This window comes from Stegodyphus dumicola, chromosome 2 (genome assembly GCF_044657685.1).
Source record: "Stegodyphus dumicola isolate Sdum_Otavi_A_Nest chromosome 2, ASM4465768v1".
Lineage (NCBI taxonomy): Eukaryota > Metazoa > Arthropoda > Arachnida > Araneae > Eresidae > Stegodyphus > Stegodyphus dumicola.
This window is the reverse complement of record NC_140769.1, coordinates 68,989,787-69,009,835: the sequence shown is the minus strand read 5'-3', so window position 1 is coordinate 69,009,835 and position 20,049 is coordinate 68,989,787. Positions and strand designations below refer to the sequence as shown.

The 20,049-nt window shown below is 33.9% G+C and overlaps 1 protein-coding gene across 1 annotated transcript in view; it reads left to right on the top strand.

Moving 5' to 3' along the window:
- The first annotated feature begins 6,583 nt into the window (after positions 1-6,583).
- Positions 6,584-20,049, top strand: part of glob1 (globin 1) — a 99,520-nt gene continuing 86,054 nt past the window's right edge. Inside the window, exon 1 of the mRNA XM_085810759.1 lies at positions 6,584-6,795. Coding sequence (XP_085666885.1) covers positions 6,629-6,795 — 167 coding nt within the window. The 5' untranslated portion in view covers positions 6,584-6,628. The remainder of the gene's footprint in view (positions 6,796-20,049) is intronic.

Here is a 20,049-nt window from a genome sequence, read left to right as displayed (position 1 = left end):
ATGAAATGTTTAAAGAGTTGCGTCAGTCATTGCTCCGAGGAAAGATTCCCAATTTTTTTTTAAATAATTGCATCACGTACGTTTTAAGCAGTATTAAAAATCCCTTAAGTTAGCATTTATATCGTTTTTGTTTCAACAACACTTAAGCTTGTTTAAATTATACATACTGTCTTAATCTGAATTATACCTAACGTATTTTTTCCATAGAAAATTAAATTTAGGGAACGCGATTTTGCCGTCTAAGTATTAAAAGCGCAACCTTCGTGTTCGGGCAAAGGTCATTAGTCCATTTTGGGGGGGGGGGGAGGAGGAGACGTGAAAATATGCTAGATTCTTAATAATTCAAGAAATGATTAAATAAATCAAGTCGTGTTCTCATACTGTTGCAACTCTCAGGGCTACAACGTGCAGGTTACAAATTAAATAATCACAGCAGGGATTATTAATATAATGATTTAATATGGATATCTCACACAAGCTGAAAACGTTACATTACTTTATTAAGTGCATACATATAACTGAGTGAAAAAAGGGAATTTCCCCACTTAGTTCGCAGTTAAAGAAAAAATAAGAATAACAAAAAATAGTCCAATCAGATGCGGCGCTCCTTCTACCGACCTTCGCCGACATGGACCTTATAAGAAATAGACTAACCCAAACGAGTTTTCTCCCTCGTCTGAGGTGTTGCCGGCTGTCACCTTGATCACATCCGGAGGAGTAGGGACGACTTGCAGAAATTTAACATTGGTTGCCTATCGCAGCGTGTATAATTGTCAAGAAAAAGCTGGTTGTAGCGCCTCATTTCACAAATTAGAATTTCTACATATTTTTATTTTTGAAATTGAGATTGATTTTTAAAAATTTAGCATATTTATCAAGCATAATTAACGTTCCAAATAATTATAAAGCTATTACATGCATTCAGGGCTGGATATTCCTTTAGTTTTTCCTATGCTATAAGGAAATTTGTAACTATTTCTTTTAGAAAATAATATTTTAAATCTGAACTAATGGAAAATTTCAAACAAGCAATTTTCTCTTGCATTTTTTATGCTTTTTATTGGTGTAAATAAGTAAAAAATAATAAAATATTTAAAAACGAATTTTTTGAAGTTTTGTTTAAAATTCTAAATTTTGTTGCTTTTTTAAAATTATAGATGAGTATTATAGCAGAATTTATATAAAAGAATTATATTTCAATTATATTTCATAATACTTCATAGTGATAAACACTTTTGACTCCTTAAAAATTTTATACATTGAATTCTAATATTAAAATTGTATTTAACCGTAATAATTAATTTTGCTTGTATTTTATAGTGATTATTTTTTAAATTTATTTTTAGTTCTGCATAAGATTTTTTTTATTTACTGTAATTTATTAGCCCATAGTGGCGGTAGCCTAGAAAAGCTGTTAGTTTCGAAGCGGCATTTTGCGCTGTTTTACTATAAATGTCCGTGTCTCCTCGCAAATTGTTGTCACCAAATATTATCGCATTGCATTATATGTAAATAAATTAAATAATGAAGAATCTGCATAAATATATGTATGTTTCTCGCACTGTGACAAAAACGACAGTATCTAGAGCCATCAAATTTTGAATAATGTAATCCTTCCCCCCGAATATGGGCATCTGGGCGGCTGAATTTCGAATTTGTTTTAATCTATTTAATATTTTGTAAAACTTTAACGAATTTTTTATTAACAAACTCAACGAGTTCAGAGCGAGCACTTTACGGAAAATAACAGTTTTATCTCCAGTGCGGAAATTCTAAAGATATGCTGTTTTCAAATGTATGTGGTTTACGGGCGAAGAACATAATATTCAATAAATATAGGGTTACCTATATTATACAAACACATATATACAAAACTTTAAAAAAAATGTTCCTTTTGGGCGTAATATAAAATCTGAGTATTTCTAGATTTTATTTTATCTTTTTTCTTTCCCTTCATTATGCTCAGAAAATTTTATGCTCCGAAATTTATGAATTATTAAAATAACTAATCCACTTTAATGGTAATAATTTAATGATCATGTAATCAAATAAATATGATCGTATTGTAATGTTATTATAGTTTGGAAAATCACTGCCGGAAAATGTTCATTAAATTTTTAAAAAAAGTTATCAGATCTTGTTTAATTTTACCTTATTTATTTCAAAGGATCACGTACTATCAATCTTATTTAATTTTACTTTATTTTTACACAAAATTAAGTTCATAAATTGTGTGCTTAGAGTTTTACCAAAATAAAGATGCTTTTACAAGAATTACGCCTGAAAAAAGTGCGCGAAATGCAGTAAAAAGTGCTTTAATGAGACATATTAAATCCTATTTGGAAAAAACTGTGGCTTTCATAATCTCATCACTATACAACGTATCAGATTTAATAATTAAAAAGAGTTATGTGATACAAACGCCATAGGTTTCAGTGTGAAAGTAAACCAGATCGTCCCTACTCTTTCTTGCCGACATGTCGGTGACGCACGCCCCGCGTACTGGATTAGTCTATCTCTTATAAGTCCATGTTCGCCGAGCCGTTACGTAATCGTCTGTCTGCAGCCGCCGTCTCCAACATTCTCCCCCTCTTTGAGTTGACTTCAGGTTGGCTCAAAGACATACAGTACCTGGTCGAAGAGATCCAATTTCTGAGGCACCTTGATCACACGTCCAAATCTTGACACTAGCACCTTGCAGGATGTTACTAGAACCATTTGAAGAGTCATTAGAATTTGAATGCTCATCACTAGAAATAGAAGAAATAGGATTAGTAAAAGAGTTATCGTGTATGGGATCAGTTGGTGTGTCCGTTAACTGCACTTCCAATGGAAAGACTCGCTGAATGGGACGAAGCAGCGTACCAGCTTGAGTCTTCAGTTCTACAGTTCTCACCTTGCCATCTTTCCCAGGAATTAGTAGAATGACCTTAGCTAAAGGCCAATGCATCCGTTTTTTGATGTCATCTCCTATTAGGACAATTTCACCCAACCGTAGCTCTGACGATGGATCCTTCTTATTTTGGACCAGAAGGCCTAAATATTCTTTCCTAAATCTATGCCTTAAATCATTAAGCAGTTTTTGGCGATGTCTAGCCCTTTTTCGAAAACCTTTCGAATCGCAGAAATCAACATCAGGAGCACCTAAGATACGATTCTCGATCAGAAACATCACTGGGAAAAGTGGGATTAAATCATCCGGATTTTCCGACAGATAGGTAAGAGGTCTAGAGTTAATTATTAACTCGCAGTCTCACAATACTGTATACAACTCTTCGGTTGTAAGAACCGCGTTACCGAGTGTCCTTCTCAACAGTTCCTTTACTACACGAACTAACCTCTCCCACCAGCCTCTTGAAAGCATATCTGCCGGGTTTAAATCACCTGGAACATGGCGTCAACACTGAGAAGGAATCAAGCTGTTTATTTCTTCTAATCTCTTCGCAACGAACACTGACCAATCACCACGGTTCTTCATCCACCAAAGAGCTACCATAGAATAACTCCATGCAATAATTTTCAAATCAGGCAAGTCTAAGGCGGCGTATACTGAGTACCCCAGTCTCGCGCCAATGCAACAGGCCATCAATTCTAACCGGGCGTATTGTCAGAGATTTTAACGGCGCTACCCTGGACTTGGCTCTGATCAATCGAATTTTGACTCCCACGGGCGTTACAGTTCTAATGTAAACACATGCACCATAGGAGCTCTTACATGCATCAACGAATAGATGCAGCTTTGAATTCTCATTTATCTGTACATATCGAGGAATACTAATTTTCTCAAGATATTTTATTTCATCCTGCCACTTCTGAAAAGTTTTCTGAATGTTATCTGGCAAGGGATCATCCCATTTTAATTTCGTTGTCCAAGCCTCCTGTAATAGTAACTTAGGTAATAAGGTAGTTGGAACTCAAAAAACCCTGCGGATCAAAAATTTTATGTACCATAGCCAAAATATTACGTTTACTTATCTCATTATCCATTGAATAATTAAGATTACATTTCAATGTATCGTTATCCAAATCCCATAAAATTCCAAGAAGAGAAGTTATACCTGAACTACGGAAAATACAATGACCTGAAACATTACTTTCCCAACCTCGTAGGTTAAAACATCCCGAGCCATTACTTCTGTAGCCTTAACTATAAAATTTCCTTGCTGTTTGATATCGTGAACCCCAGTGACACAATTGTCAACATAAAATGAATGCTTTAATTTTTGGGTCACATCGTCAAACTCGGCAGGGGAATTATCCAAGAGATGCTCTATCGATGCAGAGAGTTGGAACGGAGATGAACAAATGCCGAACACCACTCTGAAGTGTCTGTAAATCATAGGTTCTTCAAGAGTTGGAAGAAAAAACCTCAAATAATCTCTGTGTTCTGGGAATAATACTCAGCTGAAGAAATGCTTTTTCTATGTCCGATGATAAACCAACAGAATACAATCTAAACCTGTAAATTATATCAGGTATGAGTTCAATTAAGTTCGGCCCTCTATTTAAACAGCCATTTAGAGATGGTTGTTTTCTCTCTCGGGCTGAAGCGTCGAACACCGGCCTTACCTTCATTGTCTGGCTAGTATGCTTTATAACAGGTCTATGGGGCAAATAATAACTCAAATTATCAATTTCAGTTTCAGGAACCTTTCCTATTACTTTGAGGTCTTCCCATTGCTTAAAAACTACTTTATAGTCATCTAACTGATTTTCTTCATTAATTCGTTGACACATTCTTTGATGCCTTTTAAAAGTTGTAGGGTTTATATTTATTTTAACTAACATTTATTTTAAGTTTAAACTATCTTTCCTGTCAAGCCTTACTTTCCCCTGGAATTGCCAATGCCAGAGTATGTAAATTTTAGTAGAACGCGCAAAGTATTCAAAATTGTCAGCGGAAGTAATCTGAGTTAAATAGAAGGAAAACGAGTTCGAAAGTGTGCTTTCTTGCTTCACGAGCGTGGAGGTGGCTAGTTAGAAATTGAAGAACCACGCGTTTCGGCCTGTGTGCTTGCCTCGGTAGATAGTTAAATCTTTCAACGTAATATTCAGAAGTTTGCTGAATTGTCAGCGGTATCTTAGAACGCGGTTAGGTTAGTTACGTTTTAGAGAGCCTCGTAGGTAGTCACTTGTTATTATTCATTTTTAGTTTCTTATTTTTATTTTACCGCCGGGTCGGCGTAGTTTGTGAGCGTCAAGAGCATGCATCTGTAATTTCTAAAGTTGAATAAAAAGGGATTTAAACCCTTCTCAAGACTTTGTGTACTTTCCAGTTCATAGCAGTCACCACTATTGTTGCGTGCAGGTTGGAAGCGCGCAACATTATAAAGTCATAGACTTATTGTTAGGTAACAGAATTTCAGATTTAAAGGGTAGTGGCAATTCGTATCGGCCATCAAGAAGAACATTTAAATTCTCTTTAAATTGCTTAACGGTGTCAGACTGAGCAAGTTTACGTTTAACATCTTCAGTTGGATCTGTTATGCCAATGGCATCTAAATTCCAGAGTTCAGTTACGCTAAGATTAGCACAATGCAACGAAACTACATTATTGCACAAATTATTTTCTAGTAATGCTGGAATAGTAGCTGAAGAAGGTTCTTTAGATAAGCTGTTTACTTTACCAATCACAGTATATCCGAATTTAGTTCCAACTACAGTTACACCAGAGTTCAGTTTCAGAGAACTGCCAGTAATAATGTCTCCAATGGCATCTGCTCCTAAAAGCAACTCAATGTCATATTCTTTAGCTTGCAAATCAGACAAGGTAATATTTCTTTCAATTCTTTTAGGGTGTTGGGATCAACTACTTTTGGAACACATCCACATATTTTGTTCTGAGAAAGTACTTCAAAGTTATGGTCATAAGTGCCCTCAAAATTTCTTAAATTGACATCAAACACTAAATGGGAATGAGAACTTGTCTCTCTTCCCCCAAATCCCCATTAATCGAGGAATATCAACAGTAAAAATCATGACATTCATGATTAATAGAAAATCACAGTTATTTCGGGGACAGTTAAAAAAATACGAAATAAGTAATAATCCATATTGTAATTAACAGGAACAACAATTTATCTATTAACAATTTATCTGTATTTTGAAGGAGTTTAATCAGAATATTTTCATTTAGTTATGGAAACTAAATTAATATTAAAAACGAAAATTTTACCTCTTTTGCTATAAATAAACTTTTTTTCCAAACAGGACCTGGTTAATCCACTCCTTAATAAACAGTATTTGTCTATAATTTTATTAAACACTTACATTCGAGAATGTTTACTCATATTTCTTTCTGCTTTATACAGAAGAAATAAAAACATGAGCTTTATTTTAAACAACAATAAATGTAGTTATTCTCTATAACCTTTCTCCCTTCTTACGCTCGTTTTTATTTTTAATTTTTTTTCGGTGGGGGAGGAAATACGTTGAAAACCAAATTTAAAAAAAAAAAAAAAAAAAAAAGGAAAAGAGAGAATGAACATGATGCAAGATAACGAGCAGTAATTGTAATTTGGCGAGATCAGTATGCGTTTATGGCAACCCTGCTCTCGTTTAGATCTCAAACAAGAAAGTGAACAGACGGGCTCGTCGTATTATTCCGTAAAGTGTAGCGTATTCGTTGATGATGGGTTTCGCAGTGAGCAAGCTTTCGTGGTTTTGGACTTCTGCGAGTTATGATACTCCTGATCCGGCCACTAGTCTGACTCCCAGACAAAAGGACATTGTACGTAACACCTGGAAGAGTATTAGAGCAGACACGCGAAATAATGGAATAAAATTGTTCCTAAAGTAAGAATTTTTCTCTTTCACTTATTGTTTTAATTAATTTCAAAGTAAAAATAAATTCTTTAATGTTTAATTACTTTGTGATCAAAACTAACACATATTTAATTAAATCAAAAAATGCCAAACGTGAGTTTTGAAAATTAAAAAAAAAAAAAAAAAAAGTATTTTACGTGTGAAAACTGGATTATGCGATCTTCAGGTAACATTTGTTGTTATGGGGGCGGCAAATAATCCACCTATTTCAAAGTTTTTATAGTGATACTTGTTAAATTATTGTAAAGGTTTACAAGTTAAAAATTTAGCTTGTTAAGAGTATGATTTGCTATGTAAATTTATAAGGAACTTGAGGTAACCTTTATCTAACATTCACTATTTCTGTCGTCAGTAAAAAGGACGTTATTTTATTCTTTGTTATGGTTTATTCGAATTCTTTGTAAAAATTGTAAATACATGTCTGAAACCAAACTTCCTGACCGTCTTAGCTTATTCAATAGGTAGCATAAAATTTTGTAATCGAGAATGTATCCCAAACATGAATTTTGCTTCTTTCTGCATACAGTTTCTGCACTTCAGAATAGTATCTGTCTGCCTGTGTATATAACTCTACAGCATATTGTGTGGTGCATGTATGATTACAAGGTGGCCTGACGTTAACAATGGTAATCAGGAAAAATATTACCATTCAAAATTTAAAAAAAAATAGGTACTCAAAATAAAAATATAAGTAAATATCATAGCCGATAAGTAAAACATCATAGTATACCAGATTTTATTTATATTAATATTTATCCGTTGCATGGGAGCCTACTATCAGTTACGGAACACTGGTAGTTCAGTCCGGGGCTCGACCAACGGACTGGCTTCATGAGCGTTTTCGTGGTTTTTCCTATGTGTAATGTATATACGAGCTAGTTTCTCTTTAAAATTCCTCCATGAAGGCATCTCTTCCCTTAGGCAGATAGGCCTCGAGTGCTTTGTCATAATCAAACAAACAAACCAAACCATTCCATGGGTTTTTCTTTAAGAGTTATTTATTAGCAATTTTTTCATGACTCAGAAATATTGTATTTTGTAAATGAAACTGGTTTCAATGTTGAAACATTTCACTGATCACATTTAGAGACCCATATATAGTAAATCCTCTTAAAACGAATTTGCTTAAGGCGAACACACGGCTAATATGAGCAAAATTTCGATCCGCCGCCCTCGGGGATAGTGGTAAGGGACGCTGACTGTCATACCGAAGGGGTCGGTGTCGAATTCCAGAGAAGGCATGGATGTTTATAAATGTACAGTGTTAGTACGGCATGGGGGTATTCAAAATTTGCGGCGAGCCGAAAGTCCTCTCGAGAGGTTGGTGGGAGGGCAAGAGGGCTGGAAGACCCTCGGACCCGTCCCGCCGTGTTGCTCTTCATCAAAATTGGGGACGGAACTGAGCGAAGTGGTACTATCCCAGAATAACGATTTTGTTGATTCAATGAATATTTGGGAATTGCTCCAATAAAAGTCAAGTTATTTCTTTAAAACGAGAATATTTTATCCCGATTTAACGAACTTTTCCATTTCTCCTTGCTTAAATTAAATAATCCAACCCAATTCATATTGAAAAAAGTCTGATGTGGACATCACGATTTCCTTGTCCGGCCTATTAAATTATATACATATGTTGCTGCACTCCATTTAAACTTGTTTCCTCGAATTATTCTAATTTAATTAGCAGTTCTCTCAAGGCAAATTCACAATAACATCATAAATTGAAAATTTTAAAATTAATTATCCCGGTCAATTTTTTTCGTACGGGAGTAACCTCTTTTAATTTTTTTTGCATAAGGAGTATAAAATGTTCCCAAATATAAGTATAGGAACGGGAGACCGCATTAAAAGCTAGATTTCGTTATTTACTGAAAATATTTTTTTTTAAATCTGACATTGCCAAAATATGAATATTTTCGTCATTTAAAACACTTCTGTAATTGGAAGTGTATGACTACGAAAAAGGATTGCGAAAATAAAGAAGTATATATATATATATATATATATATATATAGCACCATTTTTAGATCACATGGATTGCATAATGAACCTTTCTAACCTAATGCAAAATCCTCTTTTAATGAGCCTCCATATTGGATAATTGCGCACTTTTTCTACCTCTGGTGCCGCTAGGATGCTGTTCTCTGCTCTCTTCCTATCGCAACAGTGTCAAAAATGTAAATATTCTGGAAATAGGCAAGATTATTGTGCCATGTGAATTGTGGCCACAAATGTCAATTGAAATAAAAAGGAAGATTTCATCTGCCTCGGTTACCAGTGTTTTGTTCATTATGGATTCAACATTCTACATAATATATTGTCTACGTGCTGCGCCATCAGGATTTCTGCGTTTCTTATGTCTCAGTGATCCTATATCGTTACTTCTAAATTTGACGTTTGGTTCTGCTGATTGCAATAAAAGGGAGGTGCTTAACTAGATGTTACAGCAGTTCCATATACAAAATTTTGGCGTTCTACCGCTGATCATTTTTGATTCATGCTAAAGATACATGCATATGTACGCGCGCGCTAACGTCTCGGAAAAAATCCCTTTTAAATCGACTTAAAATCCATTTTACAATCCGTTTTGGAAACAAGAGTCCTTTATTCTGTCCGTACATACAGAAGTCACGCAAAGAAGTCTTCCAAACGGATTCGGGAAAGGTCAAAATGGATATTTCTGTCGAAATATGATGCCAGAAAATTTTCGGGATTACGTTATTTCTTTTACTTGATACAAGGAAGGGAAAATCGATTAATTTCTCGGTCAAGTTTTGGAAGCAGTAGTTTTTCTATATTAAGAATATTTTACCTCCCGATTTAATTAATTTAGTCTGACAGAATTTGATTTACATATTTTCTTGGTGCTTTTAGGATTCAAGAATAATAACAACAAATGCCGAAAAACTTAACTGAAATCAATAATTGTAACTGACTTTGAAATATGTAATGTAAATAATATTAGCATATTTATTCATAAATAAATTTTGATCTGCTGAAGAAGACTTTCTCCCTATAAAATGGCATACATCATGGAATTTACTGCTCCATATTTTTAGCTTTAAAATATTAGTAATACATGTAAAAGTATGCCAATAAGTACGATATTAGGTAATAAAATATGTGTTGTTTCAGTGCTTCTACTGTAAGATTTCTATTGGGAATGTGGAGGGTCAGATATTAAGACACATTTTTGATAGTTCTGGCTTCAGTCATCTTAACTCCCAAGATGTTCAAGGGTTATTTTCCGTAATTCGCATTGCGGTTACATAAAATGAGACAGTAATTACATGCGTCTCACCACCAAATATGGTAAAACGGGCAAGATTTTATATGGTTTGCAAGCTTATTGCCTAAGACAATGCAATGAATTAGGGAAGCGCAGTTTGTTCAACGATGAGCCGCAAATTCAGCAGTAAAGAAACTGTGGCTTTTCTCACCACTAAACATTTATGTGGCTTCCATTTAGATTGAGAAGTGACTTTTTAATAGACATTCCTTTTTAAATAATAAGCTGTATTTATTTAACAGTGCAGTCTTTGCCCCCAGTGGTCGAACACTTGGTTTGACTATGCGTCAGAAATGACTTGAAATTCATCTGATTTTCCGATGATCTTTCAGCAGCCGTACTACCCACGAAACAACGTAGCAACGGCATAGCAAAATCTTTAATAATTTGCCCAAGGTGAGAAACAAGAAATAAACCGATATTACGCTCGGAAGAATGAGGGAGGGACAGAAACACGAACAAACAAGCCTTACTCTGGAATCAAGTCCACACCCTTGGCTTTAGGCTTAACTAACCATTACCCTTTCCAGATCAGATCGATATTTAATGATACGTAGAGGTTATAAGATATTCAGCGTATTTCTGTGATGAGTAAAAAATAATCTAAAGAACAATTTCAACAGTTTATTATATAGATTTAGAAATTACTGTGCAAGTTTGTTGTGCAGTGTGTTTAAAAATAATTACGGGCTAAAATTTCTTTAATAGTTGATTGCTAATTTTTTTTTTCTAATTTAAGAACAAGTTGAGAATTTGGTCAGGTGAAACTTTTTGCAAAAATACAGTAGATCCTCGTTAAACGAATCTCAAAGGACCCAAAAGTTAAAGAGTTTATGTTAAAAATTTCGTGTTAATTGGGAACTCGTATGTTATTTTTGGAATAATTTTTTTCTACACTTTAACTATTTACAATATACATTTAAATAATACTGCAATATACTACATTTGTAGTAGAAAACTTTACCATAATTACTGCACTATAAATTGAAAAAGTGCCCTTTGATCACCAACGTCACGGCCAACGGTGCCCATGGCTTCCACCGCATGTTCGTCTTAAGCGAGTTCGAGTTAAGGGAGGTTTACTGTACATTAAATTTAAGCCTTTATCCTAACCCGCTATGACTAAGTTTACATTGGTAATTTATCTCCTAGCTTAGCCGGAGCTAATTTAAGCCTTTATCCTAACCCGCTATGACTAAGTTTCCATTGGTAATTTATCTCCTAGGTTAGCCGGAGCTTGAGTTATAAAAACTAAATATATTTAATAGAGAAATTGAAATTTTAGCATTTTTACAAATGATGATTTGAAATCATGATTTCTAATTTTTAATTTTATAGCATGAAAATATCTTTTAGAAATGCGTATTCATGAAGCCCTTAACCTCCGTAACTGCCTTGAGAAATATTTATATGTAGCCCCCAAAAATTTTATAATGATGTATGGGATAATCGTAATAATATGAGGATCAGCTTTTTTTAACACTTCACGGAAGATGTTATTTTTCAAATGAGGAAATTACCTGTCTTGGTAAAATAGAAACTATTACCTGTCGTTTGGCAACGACTTCACTTTTCTGTACGCTTCGGGAGCTCGTGATGCCCCGAAATATACGCATAGCTAAATCTTGATTAAGTAAGTTTTTTATTTATAATGTAAATGCGAAATTCTTCATATTTTATTTATTTACGATGGAATAGTAAGAGCTAGCTTTTTACCTTCTGCTTGGCATTGTGCAGTGTGCTTCAAGATGCATGATTTTATGTTTTTTATTAAATTCCTGGGAATTCATTCTCAAATTAAGTGTTAACTCGAATGCGAATATTGAGACCAGATTACAAACATTTTGGGCCTCCCATTTTGATATCTTTTAACATGTTTTTAGTGTTTGTCTGACCGATAAAATTTAATTCAAATTAAAATGTAAATTCTTTTTAGCTTTTAATTCTATAATCTAAAGTTTTCAGATCGCGGCTTCTATCCCTGTTTTTTATTTTGCATAACTACTGTAAGGGCCCTTATTTTCGCGGGCCGTAATTTTGGCGAAAATGAATATATCGGTGATTTCGCGAGTTGAAAATTTCGCGAATTTTATATGAACAGAACCGAAAGTTGAAAAATGTCAAAAGTACCTTAGTAAAGTTGAGAAAGTTGAAAAATTCCAAAAGTGCATCCTTTGGATAAAGCATTTTAAGAAACTTCCTTTTGTCCGAAAAGTTCGTCCCCCCCCGTTCCCGTCTAAATGGCGAGTTCAAACGTTTGCTCAAGAATGAGTTTATTGAGTGGTATTCTAATGAGCTTCAATTTCTAGAGGAAAAGGAATCTGGACTTGCGAATATCACGACTAAAACCGTTCACGCTTCTTGGCTTGTGTGCGTATTTAAGGTATTGAAGCCAAACATGAGATAATTTTGAATAACTTCAAAGAAGCTGGCATAAATAGTATTCTAAGTGAATGAGCTGCCTTCTATTAATTTTATTATTTTATATTCGAGAAATATAGTTGTATATTATTCAAAAAATAGAATAAATATTCAAAAATAGAATAAATATAAGAAAGAAAATTGTCAAGAAAAAGCTTGTAACTGTGCAATAAATCATTAAATTTTGGGTAAATGAAAAATTTCTAATTTTTTATTATTATTTGAGGCGGAAAAAAAAAAGTATTTCGCGATTACGACGGGATCGCGAAAATTAAAGCCTCGCGAAAATGGGTCCTTTACAGTAATCAAACTTCGCACTTTCGGCAGGGCAGCTAATTCACAGGCGTAATTACAGTGGTTTCAGACTGGCGGCCCTCGAATACGTTTCATTTATACATTTTTTGATAATATGATGTTGCGAAGATTTCAGGATTTTAGTTATTTGAAGCTCGAGTTACATTATTTTCATTGCCATTAAAAACGAAGATGAATAACTCACTCAAAAATCTCTAAATGGAGCTAAGTTTACAGCATGCTATAAATCTTATTCAAACATTCGACGATCAAGGTCTTTTATTCTTTACTTTTATTCGTACTTGTCAAAAGATAACATACCCCCAGTTACGAATTTTTGCACAAAGAAAAATCGCTTTGTTTAGAAATACATTTATATGTGTACAGATTTTTCTCATAGTTGAAAATTATTAAGAAATGAAACTGATTAACTGATGAGCATCTACAATCCATGAAAAGTAATTTTTTCCGAAGGCTACAGATTTTATCAGAATCGAAATGTCATCAAATGTCAAGCTGTAATGAGAAGTAAATAAGTTTATAATTATTTACATACAAACATATGTATTTCTATTTTTGTGTCGAAGTAAAATTTAATAAATAAAAGAAAGAGAGTTTGTTGCCATTATTTATTCTCAACTGATGAAATAGGGTATATGTAAAATTCAACGATTTAATGAGAATGATAACCTATAAAATTATTATCTGAGAACCTATTAGCCATATTTAAGCTAAAAATATTAATTTCTGGTCAAGTTGGAAAAGTTCATATAACTGATAAATAAATAGTGTTCGAATATTAAAGACATGTTCAGTAATCAGTTATCTATAATAAAGTAGCCGGGGCTCTTCCATTTTAAGAGGAATATTTTCGTGGATAATATGATAAGAACACTATCTTGTATTCAAGTTACACGTGGGGTAAGTCCGAAAACTATACGCAAGCAACCTCTTGGTTATGAAGTTGTGCTAGGCAAACTAAGCGTTGTCCACTCAGCCACTTGCGAATACGAACATTATTGGATAAAACAGGAGCATAGAACCATAGAACGTGAATGGAAGAATTCTTTGATGGAATTTATCATTCATCTACTGCTGAGAAAAATTTTCGAAATCAGGAATCTCTCTTAAAATGAAAGTTACAAATTTTACTTAACACGTTGAAAGGAATTATTTGTTGACCTACTGTGTTATGTTAAAGATGGAAAAAATGGAAATGAAAAAATTTTCATTTAGCAGACTTTGTACCAGTGATAGAAACATATTAGATAATTTTAGAGAAGGCAAACAGTTTCAACATGAAAATCAGTGTTCAGTTTGAGTCAATATTATGATCTACATAGGATTATTAATGTGAATTACGGGATTTTCAGTAATACATAAATTTTAGCAGCAAACGATTGCAAACTTTTGGCTCATTTTAAACGTATTAAACGCACAATTCGTAATAAAGTATAAGATATTTTCCAGTTTAATGATAACTTATGTCAAACAGTTTTCTGCAGAAAGTTATACGTATGCCAGCATTCCCTAATAACCATCTTAAATTAAATACGTTGTAAAGTCATTAAAGGGTTTTTTTTTGAAGCAGGAGACGTGAAAAATGAGTAATGCCCTCACCCGGACTCGAATGTGGACCTCTCGAATGCGGGCTGAGTGTGCTACCATTACAATACGAAGGCATGCAGAAAGGAGGGAGAAATACCTAATACCCTCTCCCTTTTAAAGAGCGATTGGGAATTAGGGGACTCAATCACCGAATCTTGGAGGTGAAGAATCATCATCCACCACCTTTTAGTTCGGGCACCAGTGTTGAACAGTTGGATACATGAAAAATGAGTAATGCCCTTGCCGGTACTCGAATCTGGACTTCTCAAATAAGCGCAGAGTGTGTTACCGTTACACCATGAAGGCATCCAGAAAGGAGGGAGAAAATACCTTATAACGTTATTCTTATCACTTATAACAATATTCATGTTTCTAAAGTAAGTATTGTCTACAAAAATGTTTTTCAAAACCTTGTTCATGGTATTCCGTTCTTCGTTTTTTGAGATAATTAACCTAAGAGAGGTACTTCTTATTTTAGAAATTTTTATCATGCTTGAAATGAGGGAGTCATGTTCGATTTGAAATTTTTTCTAGAATCAACGGAGAAATTATTTTTCTTTGATAGTGAGTGTATACCAGATGTTAACAACTGTATTAGATACGTATTCATGAAAAACGAATCCATAAGTATTGAAGTAAGTTTTATCGATTTTACAGAAATAAAAGAGAAAACTGGTAGTAGTTTAGGAAACGACAATTATATATAAGTTATAAAAAGATAACCTCGATATTTAGAATATTCGAGTTCAAGTATATAATAATGGGAATTGTGCAAAGATGTGCTAGCCAGTATTTGCCTCAGAAATTATCAATTTAAATATAGTCCTTATTCGGCTCTTGCTTAATGTAATACACAAAAATGGCATTTTTACGAATTCAAACCTATTCTATGGAACTGTACAGAGGATCTGTAATTTTTGTATCTTTGACAACCAGATAGGATACACTTATGTCAGATTTAAAAAAAAAAAAAAAAAGGTTAATGCTTTTAAAGACAAGTAACTGAATTACGTTAGTATTAAAAGATACGGCATCAAGTTATAAATCACAGCAGTGGGCAGAATAGCTTCTTGAAGCAAATTAGTTTAACATTGATGTATGTCACTTACTTGAAATTTAGTATTGCAAGAAATAGACAAGCTAAGTATAGCTTTACAATCAAAAATTATAATTGTACAGAGGAATTGTTTTGTACAGTATCAGGTTTCTTGAAGCAGGGAACATGAAAAATGTGCAGTGCCTTCGCCGAGATTCGAACACTTGACCTGCCGATTGCTAGCCGGAAGTGGTACCCAAGTACACGACGAAGGCACAGCGTAAGGAGCAGAATAGGAGAAACTAAAGAAATGTTAAATGTTTGAACCTCACAGTTGACATATATATACACAAAATTAAACAAAATGTGTTCCAGTTTTTAGTTTGTAACCGGTGAAAAATTCATGCCTTCGGCAAATGAAAGGCCGTATTTCGTAACTTAAATACCCAGTTATATAAATGATGCAAAAATTCAGTCAGAAATCTCTAACTTTGAAAACCAGGCTATTTGAATAATTCCGGACGCTAAAGGCAGTGGTTAGTGGTAGGAGAAGAGGGAGTCGAAGTCTCTAGAACCGGGGGTAGAGCTTAACAATTAACAAGGCTCGGAGATACTTCATATCTTCGGGAATGTGCAGATGTCTGTCTTGCTTCAGCCTGTACCTATATTATTGTTATATTGTGCATTTTTTATCTAGTTATTTATGCTTATCGCGTGATAATTTTACTATTTATTTTATGTGTAATTGAATTTGTGTCCACCTGTTTTACATGTAAATGTTTATTTCTTATATAGAGTAGTAGATCTTTCCATTCCGAGTCCAGCAACTTTTGGATTGTGAAAATAACTCAAATTGTACCCGAGATAGGGACAAATACATTCCTGACAAGATCTAGCCACAATTTTTGTTGCCAAAAGCTAGCGATATTCTGCGGTTTCTCGCCAGTATCGCAACTTCTTGGAAGATTTCGGAGAAACACAGCTTCGAAGCCGTCTAACCGATACTTCCTAAAGCTTAATATAAATATGGCCCCGAGAGCTGGGGAATCAGTTGTCAATTGTCTCTATAATTGATTTTTGAAATTTGATGATATTTCTCTGGCGCTAAGGGGGAATTGCTTAATAGCCATGCTCTACTTTCAGCTAATTATTGTGTCGTGTGTCGGGAAGTCTTATAATAAATTGACCACTTCTTCCTGCTTATCTGAAGTGTTTACTTAAAGAGATGTCAACGAATCCATAGCCAGAAGCAATACATAGGCACGCCTCTGTATCTCTGGCTTTAACTATTCACAGTTTTAAAATTCATGGGTTACAGGAAGAGTCAAAACAAGAATTTTTCCCCACAGAATTCAGAAAAATTGTTGTATATATTTTTTAAGAATTTATTTATAACAAAACAAATAATGCCAATTTTTGAATGATATGGTACGTAGAAGCTATAGGTCTGTCACACTTTCTGTGCAATGCAGAACGGCTATTATCTTCCGCTCGTAGTGAGAGACCGAAGGCTCAATTTAAGTTAAATACTAGAGGAGTTGGCTACTGGTAGAATCATTCGATTGTAATAAAATCACGCAAAGAAAGTAATGTGAGTGCATAATTGCCAGGAAACAGTTACATATTTTTCTGTAATAATTATTCATTTAAAGATAGTTAACTCTTTCAATGAATACGTTGAAAAAAAGCAGAATAAAAATTAATATCATTGTGGTTTAAATGCATTTACCAAAAAAGGTGAAACGTGTAATTTGAAATTCAAAAAAATGTAAAACTAAGAACTGTTCACAACGCTCCAGAAACAACTGTAAGCTGGAGTTTAAAAAATCTACATCTGGTATATTTACAACTTTATTACTATATGCTGGCAAATTTTCTCATAGGATAAGTAAAATTCCCTTATAATCTACTGTAAAATATTTTAGGATTTATTAAATTATTAATTTTAAAGCTTTCAGTCTTACATTTTTGGCAACTCATTCTTTTTTTCAGGAGCTTCTTTTAGCATGAAGCAACGTTTGATATAGTCCATAAATAAAAGTATATATCCGAAACTATATCTCCTGGATGGTCTATATTTTTACGTAGAGTACGGTGATATCATTTATGTACAATGTTGTTACAAATGTTGTATTTAGATAGGTAATTTTAGTAGGATTATAATTAAAATTATTGTAGTTCCTCGTGCAATGCAGCGCGAGATAAATTTTAAGGAAAAGCTATGCCAGAAAAGTAAGATTACAGGGGCTCGTGCATTTAACATTGTGTGAATGGATATCTCGGTAATATGTAATGGATTTGAATAAATGTAACTGACCGCTATGTAATAACCTTAGCTTTAAGCGTATATAATAATGGGAATTGCTTATTGCTTATTGCTTCCACACACTTATTGCTTCCAGTAATTTCGGGAAACAGAAAAGTACTAGAAATATCCCGTGACCGGTTGAAAACTATAAAAGGCCGGAGAGAGGGCATCTGAGTTCAGTTGTTTAGTTATTATTGTTGCGAGTTGTTTAGTTCCGCGTGAACTGAGATATCCGAGTAAGCTTTTTCTTTAGATGCGCTTTGCATTGTGCCTTATTTAACGTTTTTACTAGTTGAAAGTATAACTACTAATTATACTGCCTAATATTGTGAACACTTGTACGAATATCTCTGAGGAAAATGCCAGAGTTCTGATATTTTTTTTTTTTTTTTGGATAAGAATATATTTTATTAACCTATTATCGGACTTGTGCATTCAATCTATTACGAACCCAAAACGCATGCAACAGTATGTTCTCACATAAATAATGACATGACGAGAACAACTGGTTAAAAAATCTGCATTTTAATCAGTTTTGGGAGTTACTACTGATAAAATTTCGTTTTTCATCATTGTTCTAGTTAACCCGGATTTAGATTAAGCCAGGTTTTATCGGACATATTTTCAATGAAAATAGATTTTGTTTCAAAGTTGCTGTTGAAACTGAAATAAAGTCAGTTCGAAATTATGATTTTAAATCGGAATTGATAAGCACTGTTGATAGGCATTGGGTAAATAACTATTAAATTCACTTCTGTTTGTCTGAATCCAAAATCACGAACTCATAGACCAGAATACAAAAGGAACAGCACTCGATAATTTTATCAATGGAATTCAGAAAAAAGCTTGTTGTTGATGACAGGAACTTGTCAATCATGGCTATCTAGAGTAAATTTAATTCAAAATTTCGATGATGGTCCGCCAGAAGCCATCACTGGTAGAAACGAAGAGAAAAAAAGCATTTTTTAAAATAATAAACTATTTCAGACTGAGCCAAGTTTTACAAACATGCGTTTAAAAGAAATAATCAAAGCTTCTCAAATCAGAGCTTAAATTCTAAAATCAGAAGCATCGGAGAAGAAACGTGGGGAAGCTATCTGTGAGTGAACAAAAGTAAATTAATAAATAGTAATAAATAAATAAATAAAATATATCACACTAATTAAGTATCATTTATGTAAATACAAATATAAATAAGTTAATTAATAATAAATAGGTAAAAATTAAATCAAAATGTTGTCGCGTTTTAAGGGTTTGTGGATTTGGAGTAACTGATAAAAAATCAAAACACAATGTATTCGCCAGTAAGCAATATTATAAAGACAGTTTCAAAGACACGTTTACACTCGTCGAAAAACTACAACAAACATGCTAAAACAATCAGCACACAGCCTTCAGGTTATAACGGTGAAGATAGCTTCAGGGCAAAGCACTGAAGTACAACTCCCGACTCGGTCGATCGCTCTCAAACTAATCTCTGAACTCAAGACAGTACTTTCTCTCCGTACAGGCAAGGGTATATATAGTAGCTTTAACCTACCTTCGAGAGTATTCCCGAGAAAACTGCTAAGAATGCGTTCTAGAATGTTCTCGCGCAGTCTGTGACATATCGCCAATTTTGTCGCCAAATGGACGATTTCGTGTCAAATCTGGCAACTCTGCTTTTCTGTGCCACTTTCTGGCAACAGGAAGCTCGCTTGTTTTCCGGGGAAGCTATCTCACCGCGTAGCCGCAGGGCATTTCGCAACTATATTAAAATAAATGATAACAGTTTGTAGATAAGTTTTTTAAAGTATTATTAAAATCAAATGATATAATGTAACAAATGTAAGGGGAAGTGAATTAATAGTAGGTAGGTATAAGTGTAGAGACCACCCAGGTATGTACCAGAAGTGAGTGGGTGTTGACCTCATACATTACATTTCCAAATGACCAACATCCTTTCAACAACCAGATGATACCATATTCATATAGTATTCAGTGTCGTAAAATTTACTCATAAGAAATGGTTAAAATGATTCATGGTAATCAACTTGTGCTCAACGTTCTTGGCTTATAGAAGCCAGGAAATCCATAATTTTTGCAATTTTGTTGGAATCGTATCAAAGATCCAACGTGTAACCGGGCATTAGTGACTGCATTGGCCATTGATAGGAGCGACTCAGCAAACGAGGGCTGAGATCACGCAGTTTCTTTGAAGCGGTTTTCCGCAAACTGTTGTCTTTTCTTTTAATTTCCTTCTTTCAGAAACATTTGTTTTCAGCGTTG